We start from the raw sequence: 20,217 nt of genomic DNA, 5'->3' as shown, positions 1-20,217 counted from the left end.
TCCACTTTTACAGCACAACGTCTGATTTACTACTTAGAAGCTTCTAGACTTTACCAACACACCACTGAGTGCTAAAGCAGATGGACAGAGTGGCACAGAGACAAAACACACACAAACAGCCACCCTGGCCTAAAAAAATGTTAGAAAAATGCTTCACTTGCAGGAAAAGAGGCTCGAAGATTACTACTTTGATAACTGAGGGTCTGGACACAAATTTCCACTGTGCTGTCTACCATCCACATAGATCCAAGGGCCATTTGTGATCAGATCCTGGTGTTTCTTTTAGGGGGCATTTTTCATCCAAACATAGATATAGTATAGGTCTATCAACATTCTATCATAATTATATTTAATAACTATATTCAGCAGTTCATTTAATTCACAGTGCATTTTACAAAGGCCTGGGGCTATTATTATTATTTTTTTTTAAACTGCTGATGGTCACTTGCATGAGCAGAAGTCTTGATTTTGAGAAATGAGCAGTGAGAATGATTGAGCAGTTGTACAGAGTGTGTACTGGAAACAAAGTAGATGTTCCCATCACCCTCCACTGAGGGTTTCCGAGTGGCTGATAAGACATACAATCCTCCAGGGTTGCTAAAATAAATAATAAAAGAACCAGCTCAACCTCTGCCCGACTAGGCTATTCTGCCAGGACACTTACCAGACCTGTCGCTTCAAGACCACGGTCAGAAAAAAAGCAAACAAACAACTAGGGGTGGCAAGATTCCTACACGATGAGGTTACCTGTGAAGTGCAAGTTCTTCTGGATTTACAGGCTTATTACTCCTTTAAAAAATTTGAATTTGAACAAGAACAGTTGACAACATTTTTTTCCATCGAAGATACAATGTATGTGTCATTAAATATTACATATTTTGAGAAGTTTTAATTGTAAAATTTTATTTCTTTTTAAGTAAATTTTGGCATGTATATTATAAATAAATAAATAAATAACTACACACACACACACACATTATATATATATATGTATGTATGTATGTGTGTATGTGTATAGTAATACATTAAAATAAATTAAATACTTAATTTATTTTGTATAAAATTTGTACTAATGTATAAAGGAGAAAAAAAAACACTTAAACTTAGACCAAAGTTAATTGTAACCAAAAGATATCTCAACAAGATTTCAGTGAACCTGATTAAGATTCATATCAATGTTTTCCAGTCCTCAGATTATTTTGGTGTTATATTTTGACTGTGTTGCTTATATGATAAGGTGCTGATTGACAGTGTTAGCTCGTGGTTTGTACCAGTGTTCATATGTGTTGTATTTCCAGTAAGTTTAGTTCATTCCACATGTTCCTTTTTTTTGCTCTCTTGAGCAGCTGCACAGGACCGGCTGGTTCACTGTGCCTCAGGTGATGTGTGTGTAGGGGGCAGAGGGTGTGGCATTCTTAATCACAAAGCAAGTTCTTGGCATATAGGTGTGTGGCCCTGTATTAGTGGCAGTGTGTGTTTGTGTTAGGGATGTGCATGACGACTAATTTGACTGAAGTTTAAATGGAAGTTTTGTATCAGACTAGTCTAAAAAGCAAGAAACCCCCAAAAGATGGTTTCCATCCAACACATCAAAGAGAACAAAATCGCCACTACCTGTTAAACTGGCACTAAATATCAGTAAGAAAACTAGGTGAACTGAATATAATAATTTTCAAATATGATAGAGCGAGCAGACGAAACACAATAAATGATGTCATTGCTTTCGGAGGCGGATGCATACTTCTGTTTGGGAACCCAGTCATGTAAGACATTATACAGAAATACTTAGATGACAGACTTTGCTCAGGCATTTCAGAACGACCATAACAACATTTCAGATGCTGTGGAACGAGATCATGAAGTCCGCTGCTAGTCAAGTTATCCCGCCTCATAGTGCAAAGTCAAATATTTTTCTTATATGCACTTAGAGGAATTTATTTGCAAAATGCATTTCCATCTCCCATCATTCGCATTAATCCTTTTTCGCACAAGTCAAAAATCACCTCAAGCAAGTGTAAAAACTTTTTTTGCGAATTACGGGATTTTTATTCGAAATTTGGCGTTTCCATCACTCGTTTTTCATTTGATACTTCAAAATGCGCATTAAAACAGGGTGATGGAAACACATTCCTGCATTTGAAAAAACTTAGATATAACGAAAAGCAAGCAAACAGAATTTCGGAAAGTGCCTGGACATCACGCAGCACCACCGAAGTGGTTCTTCGAGGAATAGACGGCGCGGACGGGATCGCTGTGGCAGCAGGCTATAGTGATTGACATTAGCTGGCATAGGCTAGTCTCTAAGCTAACACCTACGTGCCTTTAATGAACATGATTATGCATCGCTCCAGTAGTTATTGTAAGCCAATTTGACATTACACAGTTCACACAAAACTTTTCAGTTTCCTTCTAATTCAAAATAATCCCACACTTTGCTCTTCTTTCGCGTGGTCACTTTTGAGCTCGCCACAACTGACACGGAAAAAACTCATGCGAGGCATGAGATAAAAATCTAGTTTATGTCCCGAAACACTTTTAAAAATAATGCATTTTATTATGGTAATTTGAATGATAATTAAGGTGTTTTTTTTTTTTGGTAATCGACTATTGTTTTCAGTGTCGACTAGTAGGAGCTGTACCGTTTAGTCGACTAGACCCGCACATCCCTAGTTTGTGTGTCCTTGTTCCTAACCCTCTCTTTATGTGTGTTTTACAGGAAAAAGCAGACACCAGCTTCAACTCATCACAGCTATGCTCAGACATCCAGGTCAGTCGACCCACAATGCTGTGCATATCTGTTTTCAGACATTCACACACCTGCAGTCATTACCATAACTCACTTTTTCAACACAACACACTTTCATTCACAATGCCTCAGTTATAAATCAGTCGACTGCATGCCCAGATTACAGTGATTCGTGTGTTATCAATGATTAAAATCTGTGTGTGATTGCAGTTATTAACCGCTGTGATTTCTGTGTACACAGGAAACATTTGGCATCAACAGTGAGGTGTCCACTCCAGAGACTGAGAGAAAGTAAGAAAATCTCAGTGCACTCAATAATGTGTAGTAGCTGGTTGTGTCTCAAAAGGCATGGAAAGACTTATACTAAAACGGTAAACAATACTAATGAATCAGACCCAGGATAGTTTTTAATATCGTAACCATAAGCTTAATGGTTTACCCAAACCTAAAGGATAATTTGCAGGCTGTCTGACTTGAATATGACTGCTGACCTCTCAGATATATGTTCAAACACATCAGGTCTGCTTTCCATCCCCCATCTACCCCTGAATGTAAGTGTGTGTGTGTGTGTATGAATGGGTGTGAATTCCTCCGTTTTACTACTTCTCATCTTGGTGCTTCCAGGCTTCCTTCCTTCCGTCCATTGTTCTTAGATGTTTAAGATGAAACTCGCTGATTAGAGATAGGAAGAAAGAAATTCAGACTTAAGTGAGACTCTGTGAGTTTATAGTACACAAGGGAGTTAGTCAAGCTGAATAAATGAACTTTATTTAGCATTATTGCTTAAATAAACCTAACACTATACACATGACATCATCTGTGCCCACACTGTTGAGTAATTGTTAAAGGGTCAGTTTACTTAATTTAAAATGTATTGGTCATGTCGTAAATTACAGAATGCTAGAGTTTTTGTGAAGATGAGGACTTAGAATGATGTCAGTGCACAAACAGCGTTGATTTCTCCATGCATCTTGTCTGTGTTGATGGTTTGCTCCGATGGGGATAAGCAGTCCACATGCCATGGGAAAGATTAAATTCTACTGCTGTCATCCACACTCTCTGGTGAGAAGTAGAATGCTTAGATAAATGCAAAAAACATGGAGCTGACACATCTTTCATCATTTATATGTCTCTGTGGTCCTTTGCACATGTGGCTGGGTTTGACTGATATTCTGCTTTGTGGTCTGTCTGTCTGTCTGTCTGTCTGTCTGTCTGTCTGTCTGTCTGTCTATCTATCTATCTGGAATGGAATGGAAATTCATCCTATCTGTTTTATAAATGCATATTATAGATTTTATTGTGAACAATTCAGCCGTGCACTCTGGGCCTTCCGGGAAAAACAGTTTTCATTTAGTCCACTTAAAACTACTCCTGCAAGCTGAGGTTCACCTGCTTTCACTTTTGAGTGCATCACCCACATTTTAAAATCCAGTCAACAGCCGAAACATAGAACCAAGATCTGATGCTTCTTCTGTTTCATTGTGACTAAGTATTCTGTGAGAGCAGCTTTTATTCTTTCCACCTTGACGTCTAAGCAGAAGCAATATGTTAGATGTCTGTCATAGCGCAGTTCAAACGGTAATTATAATATGTTTCATATCCTATTCTCTATAATTGTCTGTGACATTATCAGCACAGTGCCATACTGGACAAAACAGTCTTTGCCAGATTACCCCGACTTCCTGTCTGTATGATTAGAAGAAGCCTTGGCCTCCAGAAAGGCTGTTCATGCTGAACAGCAGAGAACTCGTGTGTGTCCCTTCATGTGTGTGTGTTTGTGTTTAGAAGCCCCTTCATTCATGGGGAAGTCTTGGCCTAATGGTTAGAGAGTTAGACTCCTAACCCTAAGGTTGTGGGTTCTAGTCTCGGGCCAGGAATACCACGACTGAGGTGCCTTTGAGCAAGGCACCGAACCCCCAACTGCTCCCCGGGCGCTCCAGCATAAATGGCTGCCCACTGCTCCGGGTGTGTGTTCTGGTGTGTGTGTTCCCTGCTGTGTGTGTGCACTTTGGATGGATTAAATGCAGAGCACGAATTCTGAGTATGTGTCACCATACTTGGCTGTATGTCACGTCACTTTCTCACTGTCACTTTTCTTATGTTGGAGTTTTCCTCCAAATACACATTGTTGTTCAAAAGTTTATTTAATTAAATTTTTTTTTAAAGAAATTAATCATTTTATTCTGCAAGGGCACATTAAATTAATCAAAATTGACAGTAAAGACAGTAAAGTGTTTCTATTTCAAAGATATTGTTATTTTGAAATTTCTATTAATCAAAGAATCCTAAAAAAAAAAACACAAAAATATTATATAATAACACTGTTATATAAAATTGTTTTCAACATTAATAATAAGAAATTTAAAATCAGCTTTAACTGTAGCTTTTTTTTTTACGTAGCTTTTAACCTGCTTTTTACTGAATTATAGGTGGTAGAAATGTAACGGGACACAGAGAAAATGTACGTGTTTGAGTGTGTGTGGCTTTAAGGAAATCCCTCAAGCTCCATTTACCATGACCTCTAGTGAAGGTCATTTCCTGGATGTTTCCTTTGCGATCTTTGTATATGTGTTTTTGTGCTCAATCGTATATGTGTTCTGAACTCCAAAGCCAGGTGTAAGGAAGCAAATTAACCAATCACAGGACACCAGGTGCACCCTGGGATAGAAGTGTTCCTCTTCATCAGCAGTTTGTCTAGATGAAAGAGGAAGTCAGCCCACTCCCAGCTCTGAAAGAGCAGTGAACATACATCACTGTAGTGATACATCACTGATGAGATCAACAACATGTTCCCCTTAATTCAGTAGTGAAGACATGTTTGCAATATGACTGATCTCACACTTTAGAAGGCCAGTTCTGATTATATGCAAAGACAGAAGGCAAGCTGGCTACATTCACAGAAACAGAACACAGTTGTCTGTGATTTTAAATAAGAACTAATTATGGTTTTGTTCATACCAATTTGTTCAGGTTGTAAAGGAAATTGACAACCATATTCCATAAACAAATTGACTCCTTTAAATGTTGAAAACACACAAATGAATTTTGGGAGCAAATTTGGTTGATAAGTATACCTTTGATGTAAACAAGCACACTTAAATTTGTACTGAGCGATTTTTGCCAAACGATGCTGATATTTGAAAACACTAGAACAATCATGCCCATACCCCAACTGGACCTCGCCCCTATTTTGATAACTCCCCCCACATGTACGTTCACAACCCTGGCAGCGGAATCATGCATATTCATATTCAAGCAAAAGCCAACACAGAAAAGTTGTGTGAAAAAGCAAAATCAAAGTAACTTGAAATCTTTATTTTTTTTTCCTGGCATCTCTCGCTATCTTCAGTCGATCAGCTAATATCCATCCTGTGCACTCACTAAGCACTCTCTTCTCCTTATCATTACTAGACACCCCTCTTACTGCTGATTGGCTGCGAGTTTTGGGACTTGGTCAGACACTGGTCAAAAGCGTTTTTTCAAAAATCGCTTAGTGCACCTTTAATAGGATATTCTTTGCTAGGGCTGCACGAATTGTAACACTAAAACATGCATTTATTTAATCAACTTTTTCAACAATTTTTCAACAATTTAATCAACAATTTATCTTGCAGCCCAATTATCAAATTAAATACAGTTGTCCCTCCCAGACATGCCACATGACACAGTTGAAGCTTGTGGAGAAAGTAAATATTCCAGTGTGAAGTGTTCGTCCATCACATTCTCCAAATAACAATCTCAGCAAGCCAAGGATTCCTCTGTTTCAGAGATAGTGGACATGACAGTCACTCGCAGTGAAGGAATGCAGCTAGCAGGGCTTATATTCCGCTAGACATACACCAGTAAAGACACAAGACACCCTGTGAAATGAAAGAAAGAGACTGACAGACTGTAACACGCTTTTATTGTATGCTGGTCACACTGTGCTTGCACACATACAACTCTGTCAATAGCAGAAATCCTGAATGGAGCCTAATTTACAGAGCTGCTCTTCAATAGGGCCTTTTTAGCATGGGATGCAGTTAGCATACAAGCAGGAGACTCCCTTTGGATTCTGTGCGAAATGAATGAGAGGTTAAACAGAGAAAGTTTGTGTTGCCATGGAAGCATAATGATATGATAATTCAGGGAGGCCTCCGTCATGCCTTGTGTCTGAAACACACATGAGTAAAAAAGCAGTTGATGTCTTTATTTGGTCAGAGTGCAGTGGACGTCCTGAAATATGCAAGAATCTGTGTTTTTAACACAAGCACATTTTCACAGCCCTTTAAAATACTACCAAAAACTAAACACACACAAAAAAAAAAAAAAAAAACACACACACACTGTCCTTTTGAGTGTGTGTAGATACTGATAGCTTTAGCAGTGAGTATGTCATATATGTATTTTGGACACATGGACAGCAGATGAAAAGCATACACACAAGCACCCATGATTATTTAAGCTCAAGTGACTGGTAAAAACACTGTCTTCCTGTGGAGAAAACCAGACCGGAGCACATAGGTGCATGAAAGTATACAGTATGTTAGTGTATGCTTACATGTCTTTGTCAGTGTTTACATTAGTGGAGACTAGATTGAGATAATAAAAAAACCACAACACATACACTTGCATACTTGCGTCTATGTCACCATCTGTACAACAAACACATTTGGGACAGTTTCCTTGTCTCTCTGTATTTTAGGGTTTTTTTGAAAGTCAGCTCAGTTCAGATGCTTCCTCTCACTGCCAGTTAACACATGGCCCAGTTTCACACAGCATTTTACCACAGACTGTATGACAAAGTCAACATGATCCATGTCACATGGCAAATGGGAATGTAAACACATGATATTTTCCCAAATCAGGATGGGGTGTCCAGTTAAAAAAAGGGCTAAATAATATGGTTTTTCAGATGTTTTGGGCCAGTAAAGAAAAACGTATTGTTAGTTCTACAAAAATGTTAAGCAACATAACTGTTTTCAACATTAATAATATTATTAACTGTTTGTTTATTATTATGCAAGTGCCAAATAGGCATATTTGAATGATTTCTGACAGGAGCAATGGCAGCTGAAAACTCAGCTTTGCCATCACAGGACAAAAGTGCATTTTGACATATGTTAAAGAAAACATATTTTAAAATGGTAATATTATTTTACAATATTACAGTTTTTATTCTGTTTTTGATCAGGTAAATGCAGTCTTGCTGAGTATGAGACAAAGACACAGACACCAAATTGTTGAACGGCTGTGTACATGCATTTTTGTAAATGTAATAAAATGTAATCAATACATTAATTGGTGTATACATTGAGTTTAGTCCCTTTAAAGCATGACATCTACACACATTCCAACAAATGTATCTGTCCATCACGATTAGTTGCTCTGGTAACTCATCAACTAACTGATTTAGAAAATTAGTATATAAGAGTTTGTTTAAAGTGGTTTAGAGAAACCGCTTTCAAAGGTGATGTGTCTGTGTTAGAGTAGGATGTAATTAGGCCAGATTTGTTTAGTCAGAATCAATATGTAATCTGTGGATTCTTAGTGCACTATGTTAATCCTTTGACTCCTTACATGAGTGCTTGTGTGTGTTCGATTTTTGTTATTTTGGTATTTTCCAAGGGCACTGTGCCTCAGAGGAGTGGAAATATAAACAGGCAGTGTCTGTCTGTCTGTCCTGCGGTGGCTCTTGTTCCCTTTTTCTCCCTCTCTCACTTTCTCTCTTCCTCATCTTGTTTCGCTGCATCTCCAGAGTGTCTCATTTGAGCCCTGTGAGCCTCAGGAGCCTGACATGTGCTCTGTGAACAGCACCACACTGCCCTCTACTGCTTCAAATCATAGAAATCTCTCTATACATTTGGTTAACACAAATCCAGCCACCACTCGTACATACATACTACCTGTCTGTCAATAGGAGATAAGGCCGTATATGAGAAATGTAATGTTCAGTGCTGAGGTGTTGACGTGTTTTACTGAACATGTCCTAATTCCATTCTTTTGTATGTTTTCCATCAGAATTCCTCTGCACAAATCCAGCTCTGAAGATGGATCAGGTTTGTGTTTTATTATAAAAACTGTTCGGCTATCATGATGTTCTTTTGGTAGTTTTGAGGAAATTACATTGGAATTATTTGGTGTTATACCAGACTGGAATGTTCTGTTGACAGGGTTCACTGTAAAGACTAAAAGACAGTCTTGTTTTGTAGATGAGCAGAAGTATAGGTGTTAGATAATAGATGTAGAGTTAGTTCTTTTTTGCAAAGTGTTAAATTTAGGTATTTCAGAGTTTGTTTGTACAAAAGTTAATGAGGTTGATGGCCCTGATGGCTTTCTCCTCTCTTCACATTCAGGAAAATGGGACAACAAGAAGAAAAACAAATCCTTCTGGCAGAACTTTCGAAAGTCACAGAAAGGGGTCACAAGGCAAACGTCAAAAGGTAATAAAAACAAACGCACACTGTTTTCTCATGTTTCCTCCCTTCATAACTCTTTGCTCACTTGTTTTTATTGTTCAGAGACACTATATGAGAGAAGAGATGGCCCACTCATAGAATTACGAATGGAAGAAATAATAACAATAAATATTGTGGCTGTAGTTCCATCTTTCACTTAAATATGCAATTAATTTTTAATACTGTTTGTTTACTCCAGAATGAGTAAAACGGGACCAGTTTTTTTTATTTTGCCTGCAAAAAATTAATTTATTGCACCACTGTTGTCATATTGCTGATTTCAAAATATGTTTTTGAAACATGATCTTGACTATATGATTATCCCTGAATTGACTGACTTGGCCTAAAGGGGCTTACCCATGTTCGTGTTGCTCACCTTTGACCCTCCAGGAGAGGACATTGGCTATGTGGCCAGTGAGATCACTATGAGTGATGAAGAACGGATCCAGCTGATGATGATGGTGAAAGAGAAGATGATCACAGTGGAAGAGGCGCTGGCACGGGTAAACGCATCCCATTATCCCTGAACACAAATGGGCTTTCCTAGCTTCATTCATGTGTACTAACCTTACTTACCCAGACTGATGCCCCCTGCTCCTTCTTTGCTCCAAATGCACATACATACACACACTCACATACATTTAAATACATGCGTACTGACCCTGCATCTGAGAGCTGCAGTAGATTTCTTAGTGCAAATCATGCTTTGTTGAGATGAAGGAGGGTCTTTGGTGTCTAATTTCTGACGTAGGGTTCACTGGGATCGGTTGGATAGATTTCTTAAGTCCTTTTTCACTGTTTAGGTGTTGCGGGTGATTGTAGGTCTCTTTTTTTTCCTCTGTCATTGTTTTTTTTCATTGATAATGATTCATTATCATCTGATAATCAACCTAATGGATGATTGTAGAATGTGGCTTCCTTCTCTCCACAAGGCTGACATTGATTCCTTTAACCAATTGGGGTTTCTACATCCTTTAAAGTCTCTTCTGCTTCATTTTTTCCTCTTTTGGGCTAGTAGTTTATTTATCTCTGTAATGGGCAGTCTTGATTTACCGGATCTAAAGTCTGAATCAATGCTAAGCCTTTGTGGATAGTTGACATCATACATGCTCTAAGCATGCATGAATGTATCTGTACTCTTGTGTTTATGTTTGAATGCAAATGTATATATTTTTTTTAATTAATGTTGCTTTACTTGTTCTGTGTTCTTTGTCTTTGTGTGCTATGTTTCTTTGTGTGTCCAAGGGTGTCATGCATTTATTTATTTATTTTTATTTAAGAGGGGATAGTCTAATGGTGCATAGTGTTGCATGAAAATGGACCCAGGATCAACCAATGATCATTATGCATATTTATTGTATAAAAAGAGCAGCTTTGTCATTTTGTTCCAGTGGGGGAAAAATGGAAATTGGAGTGATATAAGGGTGGGTAGTAACTTTTTAACCTAAAAACTTAATTTTAATAATAAAAAACAAATACCTAATAAATTATTACAGAATATAATTATTCTATAGATGATTCTAAAATAAATTATTTTTTTTATAAATAATATAATGTAATATAGTTTATCTCCTATGCGCATTTGTTTGATCAAAAATACAGTAATAACAGTAATAATGTGAAATATATTACAATTTATAATTAATAATTATAATCAATTAATAAGTTTTGTTTGTTTTAAATGTATTTTAAAATGCAATTTATTCCTCTGATGGCAAAGCTGAATTTTCAGCAGCCATTAATCAAGTTTTCAGTGTCACGTGATCCTTCAGAAATCATTCCAACATTTTCTGACATTCAGAAACCCAAACTTTTGAATGATAGTTTATATAAATACAGATAATTAATAAATTAAACAAACAAAAAAAAACTCTTAGTTTAAATGGACATGGCGTTTCTGTGAGTCCCTGTGTCTGTCTTTTTAATGTATTTTGCTGGTGACTGGTGAAAGCTTTGTGTGTGTGTGTGTGTGTGTATATAAGGTTGTATGGGGCGTTCTGACTCTGTTTCTGTAACGGATAGGGTGTGTGTGTGAGTGCAAGGGCAAGGGGGCGGCTCTCTTTGACCTCTTGTTCTCCATAGTTAAAGGAATATGAGAGGAACAGACAGTTGAGCAGCAGTACAGACACAGCAGAGTGGACTGAAGGATCCAGTCCCACTGTTAACCTCTCCTCCGTCTGCAATGTAAGTACTATACTAAACCACCCAGACTGTAGACCTGATAGGGTGTTTACAACATAACCTCATTTAGTTACATCAAAGTTTATTTTCCCCCTGCAGTAAGTGTTAGTAATGTCTCTCACTGTACTGACTGATGTCATGTTTGTGTGTCGATGGAGTTAAATCTCTGCAGACCACACTAGTGACACTGTGGTTTTTAAACTCAGGCAGTGGCAGTTCTTACATTAACCCAGTTCATCCCCTTCCCTGCTATAACCTCTGTGAACACACTTTCATTTGCTAGAAACTTTAAGACTCATAAAGCTTAGGATGTTCTGTAGGTACCATACATTAAATGTGCACTTTTTTTTTTTCTTTTTTTTATGTTGATCGTCTTGGATTTACATGATACATAGTTGTGAGAGTATCATGCTTCAGTTTTTGATTTCACTGTAAAAATGTGCAAACAGTAGTCAGCCATGAGTATTGTTAGGCTGGTCATGTGATCTGAACGTGGCTTTTATTAGGTTACTGATATGACTAGAGTCTTCATGTACATATGTTCATGTACATAATTTTTAAAGTACTATTAATTTCTGTTTAGGTTAAACTTTTTAAATGAGTAATTTACTGAGTGCACCATAAATTTTAAATCAATACTAGCAGTGATCTGAAAGCTGATATGTCATGGGTGTTTGAATGGAGATAATGATGTTGTAATGCCTCATCTGTAAAGAGCATCTGGCACCGGCAGCTCACTGTAAAACCTCTAGTGTTGATGTCATTTCTACTTGGCATGAGGAGCTGGCACACTAAACATCCCCTAGTGATGAGGTCATAATGTGCATCTTAACTGAAGAGTGTTAGTGGACATTTCTGCCTCCTGGCCTTTGAAATCCATTTGAAATGTCACACTACTTTGTCTCTAATTACCATTAAAAGAGCATGCTTTGTGTAGACTGTGTATATGTGCCTGTGCACAGGGCCGTCCCAAGCATTGCATGAAGAGGTTCTTGGTTAAAGCCTTGAAAGGTTTGGTAACAGTGGATTTAGTTTGCCCTCTTGGAGAAATAAGCTGCCAGTACACAAATACACACATAGTTATCATGAAAACTTTGAGCAGCTTCCAGCCTCTGGAAGTAAACATACACCTCCTTTTCTAATGGTCAACAGCTAAGCTGTTTTTGCAATGCTTTTTGATGTTAACAAACCACAGCACTGCTTCGCTCAGCGCTTAAAGCTACAGAATGACTCACTACGCCCAGCAAAGCCGTGTGTCCGCTGAGAGGAGTCACTGCCCATTACTGCCGCAACGCTTTCTGTGCATCTTTGTTGTTTGTGTGTGCAGTCAGTGTCATTTTATGTCCAAAAGGATTAAATTTGAGGAAATTTAAGACCTTTTTTAACTGACTTCTGATAATGGATTTGAAGAGAAGGATAAATACTGCTGTTGTGGGTGAAGCTCTCCAAAAACTGTGAAGAAATGTCCTTGGATATGTTTTAATGTACATTAAGCCCTCTTTTATAAAAAAAGTAAAAAAAAACAACTTTGTGATAATATACATAGATATAATGTTTAGACTTTTTTAACAATAAATTGTTATTTAGGAGAATTAATTAAAAAAAATAATTAATTAACTGTGATGGAAGATGATCTTCTTGAAAAAAAAAAAAAAAAAATCTGAATAGTCCTTAAAGTATTTATTTTTATTCTGCAAAATGTAATTTCTTGTAATTCTTTTATTTGGGTGAAATATGACTTGGACATTTGTTCGTGGGATTCTCCCTTTGTACTGTTTTACCCGTTATAGCAAAAGGAGAGGAAATGAGGTAAGCAAATCTTATTCATACAAAGACCCTGTATCTCTGAGCCCCTGAGGGTGTTTCTGAAACACACACATTTCCTCCTGCCTGTCTCTGCCACATATCAGCATGTGCAAATTGAATCTCAGCGTCTGAATGAGAAAATGGATCTCTGTAGGAATCTTGGCTCCTGGGTTGATGATCTCCTATTTATAATTGGAAATGGGTAAGCCCTAGTCTGCTAATGGTTAAACCGACGGGCACAACTCTCTCTGGGGATCCCATTGATCTGAGCTCAGTTTAACATTAGTCAGAACACTGAGAGCTTGCTGTGTGTCCACAGGGTTCCCCTGTCATGAGATCAGTGTCAGCTGCATTCAGTATGTGACCCATCATGGCTCCAACAGAGTGAGCTGCTCTGGGATCAGTGTTAGTAGCCACTGTCACAGAGGATGTACTGTATCTCTATATGAATGGACTGCAACCAGACCAGCCTTTCTTCTCTCTGGCCCACATTCCTTTTCTCCTCTGAAGACCATTAAGGATGTTCAGGGGTCATATGGCAGACCTCACAATATTTCCGGACACACAAGCTTATGCCTTTTGCCACAGTCCCTCCCCTGCCTCCAGATACTGCAGAGTTTCCTTCAAAAAACTGTTTACGGTTTGTATTCATCTCAGCGTGAAATGGTGTTGCATTGGGATTTTTACATGGGCTGCTAACATCTAACCTACAGAAAACTACTCCTGGTAGGAGCACAGCTGGACACATTTTTACACAAATTCTTGTTTTTGTGTTCTCTTTCTTCTTTCTTTTATCCCTTACTCTTGTTTGAAATGTGATTTTTGTAAACTTGTTGCCAATGAGATTTGAGCAGGCCTTAAGTCCTTAATGAGATTGTCCAGATGCTATTTTATTCATATGGGTGCTTTTGATTATTATGTAAATGAGCTTTGAGCAGTTTGAACCGTGTTATTGTGTGTCCGACTGTATTTCTCATCTGCCATCACAATGACTCTTCTTCTTTTTAAATGATGGCCATTGTGGCCTTAAATGATAAGGAAAGATTATTCAATGCCTATGGTGACCAGTTGAGATATTGTGTGTGCATGTGGCTGAACTTTAAATTTTCAGTAACAGATCACATTCAGTCTCAGTGATTTAGTGGAACACTTAAATGTGTGGTGTGTTGGGGTACACAGATATAATTGCCGATCATTGAAATTGGTCAAAACAGTTCAGTCGCTCCTGATGGTTAAAAAACAGTCTGTGGTTAGCACAGATTATATCCTGTTAGTTAAAAAATAGCATGTCATCCCATAATGTGGTGTAAGTTTGCAGTGAAAAGAATGTTTTTGGAGTAGAATGACTCTTTTCAAAATTGCAATTTGCAAGTTTGGGGTTTTGGTAGAAGGGATTAAAGTGGTTTTGACTTTGTCTATCAGAGGTTTCAGTATCATAAATGATGTATTAACTGTGAGGTCAGGTTATGTTAGATGTTTGTTCGGGGGAGTGATCCGGTCATAAATCATCTCAACGGTATAGTCCCTATCTGAATTATTCATTTGGACTAAGAAAATGATTTATTCCACCACAAATGCTCACTCATACTCATCTGGTGTTCAAAAACAAGACTTAAGTGTTTTTCCTGGACTCAGAATTTCATAACACATAACTCCATACTGCATAAGTCATGTCCTTAATATTTTTTGTTTGTTTGTTTTTTTGTCTATGTGAAAAAGATTTTATGTAATTTATGTTCACGTTTTTTTTTTTTTTTTTTGTATGTCTATGTGAAAGATTTTTATTTAAATCATTAACCCTTCAATCGAAGTAATATAATACTGAAGTTGAGTTTTCTCTCTGTAGTCGGTGGAGCAGTCAGATGATGAGCAGGAGGACTCTGTGAAATTCAAGCGGCTTCACAAACTGGTCAACTCGACTCGACGTGTTCGCAAGAAGCTCATCAAAGTGGATGACAGCAAAATACATGACTCACAAGGTAGCTGGAAAAGACTATTGTTCATACAGTATGGCATTAACTCAAGTTTGTTTTTACAATAGTTTTTAAATTTAAGTGTAACACTTATTTTAGGTTTCTAACACTGTTGAATGTAATTTTTATGCAAATCTCAAAAAGTGTAATCATTTTTCACAATATTATTGTATTTTTTTATCAAATAAATGCAGCCATAGTAAGCACTGACATGAAAAAAATCTTACTGACATGAAATCTTTTTTGGAATTTAGAAAAAATAGTACAGACTTAAAATTATCAGTTAACAGCCCGAACATGAAATAGGTTAGAAGCTTATTAGTATTGGCCAGAATTTTTTATATTGTGTATCTCTATATTAATCATTTTTATTTGATATCAGTTGTTATCCATACCTTATTCCACTGCATTTAAATATTCATGGGACAGTATTGCTTGGAATAGATATTTCAGTATAGAGAAGTTTGTGTTTTGATCTTCTTTTTTCTGCAGATTCGCTCAGTCTGGATGCAGCTCCCTTATGTGATGACATAAACGCACTGTATGCTGAAATCCACAAGAAGCCAGCCCAGTGCACAGACTCCTCTTTGTCCTCTCTTGCCCAAGAGCAGCTCTCTCTGGATGGGGACACGGACAGTCTGACCACCTCGCCCTCCACCAGTAGCCTTGAAGCCTGGAAAGCAGATCACAAGTTAGTGAAGACCCCCGGCACACATCCCCATGGCCTGATCCGTCCACCGCGGAAGAGTAGTGCTGGATCCGGACTGGGTGTAGTGGGGGGTAGTGGCTCCTCTTTCTCCGAATTGGAGGGTGTGGGAGACGATAATGCTAAAGTCTCCCGTTCGACTACAGACGGAGAGATGCGGAAGGCCTTGTCATCTCTATCACACGGGGTAAGTACTGACAGCGTCTACGCTTTTTACGGCCTCACTAGGCCACGCCCAAAGCCGCACCCCCTTCTGGTGTCTTTAGATGACATTAACAACACCAAACGGCCACCCGTTTCCATGTGGCAGCGCAATAAGCCTGACCCAAACTACGCATACTCCACCAAGCACCTACTCTACCAGCGCTCCTGCAATGCTCAAAAAACCATTGCTCCCTCCTCCACCTTGCCCACTTCCCCTCTCACTCGTGAGCTTCCATTGGCCAGGGAGAAAGGGAAGAGCTGTGGGGGCGGAGTAGTGGGCAGCTGGCTGTTTCCACCGAGGCGTCTGAAGGGAAGGACGGCAGTTAGTGAGCTCAACATCACATACGTGGTGGAACGCAGCCTGTATGGCCACTTGAACTGGACCGGGCTGGTTAGGCCCTTAACGCTGAGCAAAGCAGACAGGCGTTGGCTCCTGGAAGACGAAAGAGATGTGAACAGGAAGTGGGCATCCAGCATGGATCGCTGCACCAAGCGTGTGCTCTTACGCATCCAGCAGAAGTCTGTGAGTGTGCCGGAAAAGCAGATCTACAGTGCCCCCTGCTGCACTGGAGGAACAGGCTGCTGCAAAGCTGCAGAAAGAATTGCAGTAGGGTACAATTTACAGACTAACTGCTTGAGTTATATTTCAAGACAAAGTCTGATACTGAAATATAAATTGTGCTGTCATAAAATGCATTTTTTACTAAAATCCTCACCCATCTCCAGGGTGATTATTAAAGGTAGAAATCCCTTAGACTGCCAGTTAGCTTCTCATTACTGTAGACTTATGTTGTTGCAGTATGGGGTCAAAATCTAAGAATAGTGTAAAAGAGAAATAAAATGTGATGATACCTCAAGTCTTATCTTTCCCAGTCCTGAGCTTCTCTCCTTTCATGTCTTGACCTATTCTCTTGTAGTCAGTCATGTGTGAGAGCATAATTGAAACTTGCAGTCCTTGAGAGACAATGGAGAGTGGTAGAAGAAGAAAATAAATAATATAGAGTTCCTTCTGCAGCTTTGTTGAGTCTGCCATCTGTGGATCCTCATCGTCATTCATAGTGAATGTGAACATGACCGTGATCTTCATCAGTGAACTCTTTCATCTATTTTGGGTTGGAAATGCCTCTTTCAGCCTCAGCATGAATGCTGAAATTTTTATGATTTTTTTATTTTATTTTTGTATGAGCTACTCTCTTTTATTGAGATTTTTTTTTCTTTTAAAGTGCATGATGTTATTTCAAGGAACACGCAACAGCTTCTCATACTACTACATTTGATCTGTATCTGTTTAATTTAAACAGGATATCTGCTGCTTTTGTACAAATTTTCAACAAAATGTCATGAAATGAAAAGCCAGTTCATTTAAATTGAATGCATCACAGTATTGGACTGATGTAAGATGTTGCCTGACGTCAGTTCACATTGGTTTTTTATTTCTCATTTTTTCAGTACCAATTTTCAGTTCATTCATCAAGGTTTTACAAGAAAGCATTGGTTTATTTACATAATGCTAAACAACTGCTGAATTAAATAGGAAATCAGATCATACCACGAACTATTTCTTTTAGCAGCTCATCATTTTAAAATGTGTGGTTTCCATTATAAAGAGCAGCATGAATCATTGAGACTTTTGAATTGTTTATAATGACTCTATCTAAATATATTAATTTGCTTGTCAATTCACAGTAATTATGTATTTTTTCCACAGAGAACGTGTAGCTTTGGAGGATTTGACCTGACTAATCGTTCCCTCCATGTGGTCAACACAGCCGAGCCTAGTGTGAGTACACATGCGCACTTTCTCTCACTTACTCTTGATTCCAGCTCTCATATGCAGCTGCAGTGTTTGTGATCCAATTGTGTTAATCAGCTGGCTTTCAGTGTGCTTAATCGCTCTCTTTCTTTCTCTCTCTCTCTCTCTCTCTGGCATAAGGAGCAGGAGGCTCTGTACAGGGACGTTGTGAAATCTCCCACCACGTCCCGTATCTCTCTAGGAAAGAAAGTCAAGTCTGTCAAAGAGACTATGAGGAAACGCATGTCCAAGAAATATGCTGGGTCTCTCTCTGAACAGGTACACACACACATTCCCGTGTGCTTGCTTTTACTGTACTGACTTATGTGCTTTTTAGCAGGTTTCTTTAGAGGTGAGACCCTGCCTTTACTCTAGAGGGAAGTAAGCACATGTGTGCCCTACTTTCTGTTTCAAACTAGGGTCAAACATCTCTTTATGTAGCCTAGTTTGGATACAAGATCAGTCCAATTAAACACACCCATATTCTCTGGCAGTGTTGAATACACACTCACTTCCTTTATTTACATGCTAGTTAAAATGTGTTTGTCACTAATGATGCCCTAAAATGCTGTTTCTGTAAGAACTCACTAGCTTTTAGTTACAATTGAAGCAAGAATTTAGATCTATATGACATCTCATCTCTTGTAGCATGTTTCATGTAGATCTCTGGATATGTATGTGTGTAAGTCAGTGTTGAGCTCATCTTTGCAAAGAGAACTTCATGTGCCACCACCATGTCCTGCTCCCTCCAATCATTTATCATGTTGGAGTGCCACCTAGTGGCAACTTAGTGAAATTACTTTGCTACGCTAGAGGATGAATCTTATGGTAGTGTCCTTTTTGTGGGCTTTATATTATATACATCACATGCTGTCCATTTTAGATATATATTTTTTTGTTTATAAATAATAATACACTTTCAATTCTCTATTTTTTTCTTTAAATAGTCCAGTCCAGATGGAACACCTAGTTGTCCTCAGTCTCCTCAGCCAGACACAGACTCTCTAGAGAAGCCCAAACTCAAGGCAGGAGGGTCTGTAGAGAGTCTGCGCAGCTCCCTCAGTGGGCAGAGCTCCATGAGTAAGTGTTTGTGTGTGTGTGTGTGTGTGTGTGTGTGTGTGTGCTTGTTTGTGAGCAAGCAGTGCTATTTCTCATATTAGTCTTATCCTAGCACTGTGTTAAAGCTGGCATGAAATGGAAATTCAAAATATATGCATGTTATTGATCTTAACAATGTGAAAAGGTCAGCAATTTATGTGTTTCTTTTTTTTTCATTTGTTTTAGCATTTACATTTTTAATTAAAATGTCATAAATCAGTCTTCCAGTGGAAACTATAGACTACTCTCTGGTTTTATTAGTCTGTTTTATTCTGTTATATATGCCACAATATGGAAGAAAAGATCTGTCACTACTTCAGTTTCATTGAATCATTGAGTGTTTGTGCTACGGACATTAATGGTGCCTTAAATCACGTCTATGTTTTTTCTGGAAGTCTGATTAATGTTTTTTGCCTGTTGAATGAAACCAGTCCTTTTGTAATGATTGTGGTGATCGTCTCACAGGTGGACAGACTGTGAGCACCACAGATTCATCAGCCAGCAACAGAGAGAGTGTGAGGAGTGAGGATGGTGACGATGAAGAGCCTCCATACAGAGGCCCTTTCTGCGGCAGAGCTAGAGTTCACACCGACTTCACACCGAGTCCGTATGATACAGACTCACTCAAACTTAAGGTACTGAATTTGTTAATCAGATTTGTTTACAATGACTTTGTGTTTAATACTATTTTTATTTTAAACTAAATTTTAGACCTTTAAAACCCAGTGTGATTAAACATGAAATGGTACAACTTATTATATGTCTACTTAGCAAATATTAATTTGAGTTGAAACCATTTTAATTAGGTGAGAAGGAAAATATGAGACATTAAAACTAGCATGGCTATTTTTAATTCATTTAGCAAATTTGAAAATGTGTTTTAGATTAGTTTCTGGGTGTTTGTAAAATTGTTTTCTCTTTTTCTTGTTTATTTAATAAGAACTTTGAATCGCATTAAATGTCTTTCTTTTTCTCTTAAGAAAGGAGATGTGATTGATATCATCAGTAAGCCGCCCATGGGCACATGGATGGGTCTGCTCAATAACAAGGTGGGGACGTTTAAGTTCATCTATGTGGATGTTCTGGCTGAAGAGGAAGAGAAGCCTAAACGAGCGGTTCGGAGGAGGAGGAAGGGCAGGCCGCCCAAACCCAGCTCAGTTGAGGAGCTTCTGGAGAGAATCGGTCTGAAGGTGAGACAGAGACCACACACAAATTCTCACGCACAGCCATTTCTTGAGATATGTTCATGGTTTAAAATTGAATTGATATGTCTA

The 20,217-nt window shown here is 38.3% G+C and overlaps 1 protein-coding gene across 11 annotated transcripts in view; it reads left to right on the top strand.

Moving 5' to 3' along the window:
• LOC109112923 (SAM and SH3 domain-containing protein 1-like) overlaps positions 1–20,217 on the top strand; it is a 212,756-nt gene that overhangs the window by 183,289 nt on the left and 9,250 nt on the right. For 6 of the 11 annotated variants that reach the window (XM_042777873.1, XM_042777881.1, XM_042777882.1 and 3 more), the window contains exons 3-15: positions 2,717–2,767; positions 2,988–3,037; positions 8,747–8,784; positions 9,082–9,168; positions 9,574–9,686; positions 11,266–11,367; positions 15,017–15,149; positions 15,636–16,576; positions 17,762–17,833; positions 17,987–18,124; positions 18,793–18,925; positions 19,409–19,578; positions 19,924–20,133. In XM_042777873.1, the coding sequence (XP_042633807.1) occupies positions 2,717–2,767; positions 2,988–3,037; positions 8,747–8,784; positions 9,082–9,168; positions 9,574–9,686; positions 11,266–11,367; positions 15,017–15,149; positions 15,636–16,576; positions 17,762–17,833; positions 17,987–18,124; positions 18,793–18,925; positions 19,409–19,578; positions 19,924–20,133 (2,238 nt within the window). The remainder of the gene's footprint in view (positions 1–2,716; positions 2,768–2,987; positions 3,038–8,746; positions 8,785–9,081; positions 9,169–9,573; positions 9,687–11,265; positions 11,368–15,016; positions 15,150–15,635; positions 16,577–17,761; positions 17,834–17,986; positions 18,125–18,792; positions 18,926–19,408; positions 19,579–19,923; positions 20,134–20,217) is intronic. The other 5 variants (XM_042777879.1, XM_042777883.1, XM_042777875.1 and 2 more) reach the window with 4 other exon arrangements.

This window comes from Cyprinus carpio, chromosome A20 (genome assembly GCF_018340385.1).
Source record: "Cyprinus carpio isolate SPL01 chromosome A20, ASM1834038v1, whole genome shotgun sequence".
NCBI lineage: Eukaryota > Metazoa > Chordata > Actinopteri > Cypriniformes > Cyprinidae > Cyprinus > Cyprinus carpio.
Note: the sequence above shows the minus strand (reverse complement) of the source record. Positions and strands in the feature narration are given on the sequence as shown.